This window comes from Marmota marmota, unplaced genomic scaffold, assembly GCF_001458135.2.
Source record: "Marmota marmota marmota unplaced genomic scaffold, marMar, whole genome shotgun sequence".
Lineage (NCBI taxonomy): Eukaryota > Metazoa > Chordata > Mammalia > Rodentia > Sciuridae > Marmota > Marmota marmota.
This window is the reverse complement of record NW_025999968.1, coordinates 63,205,153-63,211,489: the sequence shown is the minus strand read 5'-3', so window position 1 is coordinate 63,211,489 and position 6,337 is coordinate 63,205,153. Positions and strand designations below refer to the sequence as shown.

General features: G+C 63.8%; 1 protein-coding gene across 1 annotated transcript in view; it reads right to left on the bottom strand.

Moving 5' to 3' along the window:
* Positions 1 to 6,337, bottom strand: part of Col18a1 (collagen type XVIII alpha 1 chain) — a 47,365-nt gene that overhangs the window by 30,623 nt on the left and 10,405 nt on the right. The window contains 1 exon segment of the mRNA XM_048803954.1: positions 3,877 to 4,421. Within this exon segment, the coding sequence (XP_048659911.1) occupies positions 3,877 to 4,421 (545 nt within the window).

The following is a 6,337-nucleotide window of genomic DNA, read 5'->3' as shown; positions in this document are numbered from 1 at the left end:
CAGCACCTCAGGAGGGCGAGGGGGCCCCGGGAGGGCGAAGGGGGCCCGGGAGGGCTTCCTCAGCCACACAGGCTGCTCAGGTCACCCGCCGGCCGGTGCGGGAGGCCCGGATCCTGCTGCCTCTCTTGGCTAGGTTCCGAGTGGCAAGAAGACCCAGGAGGGAACTCTCATCCCTATCCAGTGCCTGGGGAGGCCACCCAGGCACCATCCACCACAGACACCTGGGCTGGGGGCAGGGAGGGGCTAAGCCACACTGCCCTCGAGCACACAGGATGAGCGTCCTGGAGGACAAAGCCCTGGTCCAGCAGCCCTGGTCCTGGTTTGGGTCAGGCATGCGGTGATACTTCAGGAAGTGCTAGAGGTGTCCTGCCTCGGGCCACTGGGCAGGACCAGGTGGACTTTCCGCACAGTGCCACCTTTCCCACTGAACACCACCCAGCCTCACCCTGGTGACCGCCACCCGAGCAGCCTCACCAGCACCCTCGGGCTCCCTGGGCAGGCGCCAGGCAGGGCTCTCTGTGTGGTCTCTAATGGGGAACGCCACCCAGGACCCCAGGACGAGGATGGGGCTACACTGCAGGGCTGACCAGACAGGCCCCAGGCCAAGGACACGCGCCAGGCAGGTGGACAGGACAGGACAGCAGGGCTCCAGCGTCTTGAGCCACAGCGCAGAGGGTCTGCAGCGGAGCTGCTGGCGGGGCCCTGGGTCTGCAGCGCCACGTCAGAAACCTGGCGAGAGGCGGCTGGGTGCCAGGCCTCCATGCCAGGCACCCACGACCCAGCCGCCAGCATCTCTGCCTGCGCCAGCACCCCCGTCTTCGAGCTCACTCTGGGAGGACCTCCCCACTGGGCAGCAAGTGTCCACACGCTCCTTCCAGCATCTCCTGTGTCTTTCACTTAATGTTTCTACTTGTCACCTGAGCAGAGACCACAGCTCATGGACTCGGAGATGCACATTTTGACCACTGTCATACTAAGAGGGCTTAGGGCCGGGGCAGCTCGCTTTCCATAACGCTGGACAGTAAACAGGCGATCCGAGGGGCAGGCGGCCCCTACTCAGGGCAAGGGCAGCAGAGAGGGGCCAGGGCCGAACTCCACATCCCAACAGGGACGGAGGGACAGGCACTAGACAGTGATGGGAGAGGTGAGGGGTGGCCAATCCAACCAGGGATTCTGGGAGCACAACTGTCACGGAGGGCTGGCCAGTGCCTGTGAGGCGTGGGCACATGTGTGGCGTATGCACACTTGTGTGATCACATGTGCACCCGTGGGAGGTGTGAAGAGCATGGAGCCAGGCGCCTGCCCAGGTGCCCACACATGGGAGCCCACGCCACCCAGGCGCCAGGCCCCTGAGGGGGAACGTGGGAGGAGGGGCACTTCCTGCTGGTCAGCTCCAGGCCAGCAACCTGGCCTGTCACCAAGTTTGAGAATCTCCCAGGGAAGGGAGGGTTGGATTAGAGAAGTGCTTCTCGGCTGTGGCACTGGCCCGGGGAACAGGGGTGGTGTCCAGGATGGAGGGGGCCGGGGCTCCCCTGCCACATGTGCCCAGCCCTGGCCCCTGAGTGCCCCCGCAGACCAGCCCACCACGATGCAGCTCCTTCTGCAGGGCAGCTGTGCCTGCTGCTGGGAGCCTGCAGGGGGCGCCAGAGCACAGCGTGTGGCCCGCAGCCCCGCCCCCTCCTCTGGGCGGTCAGTGGGGAAGAAGTCAGCAGTGCCCCGTGGACACCCAAGGACTTGGACGAGAGTTGTGGCATCTGGAGACATGGACACTGAGGGTCAGAGAGTTCCACTCATCACCAGGCCCGAGAAGTCCTCACACCACGCTGCTCACAGGCGGCAGCTTCAGTCGCGGGCGTGGTGTGGACGGCCTGTGGTTTCCCCTCCCTCTGCCCCTGGCCCTGTCTGGGGTTCCCCTGTGTTCTGGGGTGGCATCTTGCCCCCAGCCCTTGGCCTGGAAATGCCGCCTCCGTGGCTGGGGGTCTCAGCTGCAGCAGGGCAGCCAGGTCTCCTCTGCTCTCTGCTTCCCAGCTGGGTGGCTCTGGCCACCAGGCACAGCTCGGTGTGCAAAGCCGGCCCCTCTGGCTGCCTCTCCTGTGGTCCTGCAGTCCTTCTCACAGCACCCCTCTGCCTCCACCACGCAGCTCAGCGAGGACCCTGCGTGCTGGGCGTCCTGCCTGGCTGTCCTGTCCAGGCCCTGCACTGTGTGGAGGGAGCTTCGCAGCACAGCTGGACTCTCTGAGGCCCAGGTGACAGAAGGGGCCGTATCCTCGTCCAGAGGGGATTCCCAGGAACCCCAGCCTCCTGGGCCCCACAGCTCTGAGCTTGTTTCTGCCAAACCTTGTCAATCGCACGACTCAAATTACCCCTTCCCAAGAGTCTGAACGTACCTTGTGCCAAACCAAATCTGTCTTCTACCAAAGCGAGCCCCCCTCTGCCAGATGCAGGACCCGGAACCCCTCCACCTCCACCTTCCAACCATCAAAGGTTCCGCTAGTCACAGGGTCTTCCCAGACCAGAATAGATCCTTTAAACATCCCAATGGTTTTTAAAACTCAAAGATGCTAATGGCAAACTAGGAAATAAGATTTACAGCCACGAAACCAAGGACCAATTTCTTTCACACGTGACGAGGTTGTACACATCAATAAATGGTTGGACCTCCCTACTCCCCACAAAAGAACATTAACAGTCAGTCACCAAAAAAAGGAAATAAAAATAGCCAACAAATTGGTGGAAACAATATAAAAGTTTGCCTCCACCACCAGTCCAACAAGTGGACACACTCAGGTACCGCTGGCCACCTGCTTCACACAGTGCTGGCAAGGCCAGAGACGAGGCCGCCTGGCTGGGCACCGTGGGACGTGGTGTGCGCTCCACGGCCTGTGCCCCAGGTCCCATGAGCATCTTTTCTGTTAAGGTGTGAAAGATGCACAAGACTCAGGGGACACTCCAGCCACCCAGCTGTGCCTGGGCAGGTGTTCCACATACTGTCCTGGCCAGAGCTACTGCTCTCTGATCTTCCCCCATCAGTGTGAGGATCGAAAGGAAAACACAAAGAGGCCCAGCTGGTGTCAAAGTCCTGGTGGCTCCTGAGCCCCGGGGGCTAGAAGTTCCTGCCAAAGGCTAAAGGTCAGCTTTCAAAGCCAGAGACACCAGGCCTCTGAGCAACGTCAGACAAATGGCCCTTGTCAGTCCATAATGACTTTCCGTCCCTGGGGACGTGGCCTCACTAGCACACACAGAGACGCTTGTCTGGAGCACTGGAACTTGGGTGTGGTTAGTGCCCGCTGGGGTCACCCACATGGCTCTTCCCAGGAGACAGGGACTCCAGCTAACCCCATGCTGGGCTGTTGCACATCTGCTAAAACAATGACCAGCCCACAACTGACGGGGGCGGTGGGTGAACTGTCCACCCCTACAGTGTGCCCTCCTGGAGGGCGATGCCTGAGGCCATCACAGCCTCAAACCCCTGAGGGCTCTTTAGCCAGGGCCACTGAACTTCCATTTTGCAGCTCGGGGCTGGGCCTGGACTTGGCCACGCACTCACCTGACCAAGCCTGGACTCAGCCCACTGCAGGTCCCAGCCCACGCCTGAGAAGGGGCCCCTGACTGTGGTGGGTGGGCATCCCACTGTGAGATGGTCCTCAGAGGCCCTCCTCGGCTGGACCCCAGGGTCTCAGAGAAACTCAAAGGCCCAGGCAACCCTTCTAAGGCAACAATGGCCAGAGGAGGACCAGGGACCTGATGGCCGGCCCCAGAGACCGGCTGGCCCTGGGCGGGAGGTGGCTTGGCTCCTCCGGCTGCAGCACCAGACAGAAGAGGCCTGCGGCCCTGTCCCAGCCGGTTCACCCCCACAGGCAGGACGGAAGGGCCTACCTGGAACTTGTCGGGGTCGGCTCCCCCAGCCTGCCCCACAAAGAGGCCAGCGCCAGGCTCCAGCTCCAGGCCCCGTGGAGACCGAGCAAACGGCAGCCGTTGGAACTCCTCGCAGTCCACGTACAGAGCCACAGAGCTGCCGTCCACGCTGAGCGCAAAGCGTGTCCACTGGCCCACAAAGGCAGGCTGGCGGAAGCTGGCCGCTGTGCGGGTCTGGCTGTCGCCCGGCTCGGTGTAGAGCAGTGAGATGTCCTGGTGCCCATCATGCACCCCCGAGAGCTTCACGCCCAGCAGGACCACGGCCTGCGCCGCGTCCGTGAGGGCGAACAGCACCCCGGGGCCCTCCGAGGCCGGCCGGATGTGGAACAGCAGCGAGAAGTCAGGGAAGAAGGGGCTGGGCACGCGGTACCGGGCCACCTGGCCGCTGTTGGTGTCTGGTCCAAAGACGTAGGCTAGCCCGACGTCGGGGTCCTCGATCTGGGTGATCTGCTGGGGCGAGGGCTCTCCAAGGAGTTGTGGCAGCCCCACCTCCTCACGGACACTGTCTGCAAAGAGGAGGACATGGGGGTGAGGGGGCACATGAGGGGGCAGGGAGCTGGGCGCGCAGGCCAGGCAGGCACAGGGGGACGAGGACCGAGGGCCTCCCGACGTCTGCCCGTCCTGTCCTCTGGGCTCTGCCACCCAGCACCTCCTGGACATCACCTAGCTCATCCAGACCAAAACAACGTCTGCAGGGGGCATGGTGGCCACGGGCGGGGGACACAGACAGGGTGAGGAGCTAGGACGCAGCCCCCCCCCACACCCCTGGTTCCGACCTCTCCCTGGGTAAGAAGGGAGCGGGGACAAGACCCAGCCGCTCCCTGGCGAGCTGCGCTGGGAACCGGCCTGGGAGCAAGAGACTCTTGGGGACGCAGGGCGTGGACGGGGCTGCTGCTCTCCGGCTCACTGGCTTCTGAGCGGAAGCCGCAGCACAGGAATCCTGCCCCCGGCTTGGGAGTTGGACATGGAGTGGCGACGCTGGCGGGGCGCTGGGCGGGCGCCCCAGGCAGGGTGGCCATTCTCACTGGGGTGCCGCCATCACCCACGGGGGCAGGCAGACTCCCAGGGACTGCCCCACTGTCCCCTGAGTCCCCAGCGCCCCATGATTCGCTCATCCACTCTCCACGCTCAGGCCCACTTGGCCCTGCCCGGAGTCAAGAGCTTCTGCCATTTGACCTGAGACCCTCAGGGAGCGGCCTCGCCACGGGAGCCCAGGCTGGGGACGCAGTCACAGACACCCGTTCCTGCTTCCATTTCTTGTCTTTCCCAGTGAGGCCAGGGTAGGAGGTCACGGGCCGTCCTGTCCACGATGGCTCCTGGGCCTGCACTGATTCCCCGAGGCTGAGGTCCCAGGGGCTGGGGTATCAGGAGCTGGGAGCAGCAGACACACCTCATATCCAGGGGAACTGGTCACTGCTGGAAACAGGAGGGACTCCAGGAGACCCTGACCCTCCATGGACCGGAACACCCACCATGCCAGGCAGAGGCTGGACACTGGGGCTGTGGTCTGGGCCCGGGGCCTTGTCTCTTCTCTAGAGACCCTGACCCTGGCCAATGTGTGGGCATGGTTTGCTCCCCAGAAGGCAACAGTCACAGAGGAGGGACCTTGGGCAGCAGACAGGCTCATGGGCAAGAGGCCTTTGGGGAAGGGTCACTGGTGTGCGGAGTCCTGAGTGAGCTGTGGGGGCTAGCCCCTGCCGTGGGGCCAGGCTGAGGCGGGGCCAGGGAAGAGCAGAGGGGAATAACGTCCACCCTGACCCACGGAGGGCCTGTGTCAGAAAGAACACACCCAGCACAGAAGACGGACCGTAGCCTGTGCTCACGGACCTCTCAGGCCACGTGGGCAGCCTGACCTGCCAGTCGGGGCTTCCCGGCTGCCCCTGTGGCCTGCAGCTAAGCCCTGTGTGCTGGCTGGGAGTGCAGTCCGTCAGGCCAGCCTGGGCCCCGGGAGATGCCCTGCAGCTGTAGGACAGTCCCCTGGACCAGCAGTGCCAGGCCCTGTGTCTAAGGTCAGGAGTCAGGAACCCACCAGCAAAGTGCTGGGGATGGCACCCCAGGCCCTGCTCCAGCAGCAGGGTGTCCCCCAGTGTGCCAAGGTGCCAGAGGCAGCAGCAGGGTGTCCCCCAGTGTGCCAAGGTGCCAGAGGCAGCAGCAGGGTCACACTGCAGCACAGGACAACTGATCCTGGACAATTGGCTCTGTCCAGAGTTCTCCCATTTCCTCTCCTCGAAATTCCTGAGGGTCCCGTGGGGGGCCCCTCGAACGCCAGGCAGCAAGTTCACTGGCTCCATTCTCCTGCGAGCGGAGGAGGCCCTGCCGCCCACACTCAGGCTGGCCCGCTGACTTGGACCAAAGCCAGCCTCCCTCCAAATGCCCAGGCCGGGCCCCGTGAGCACAGAGGAAGCCTTCCCAGGCAGGAGGC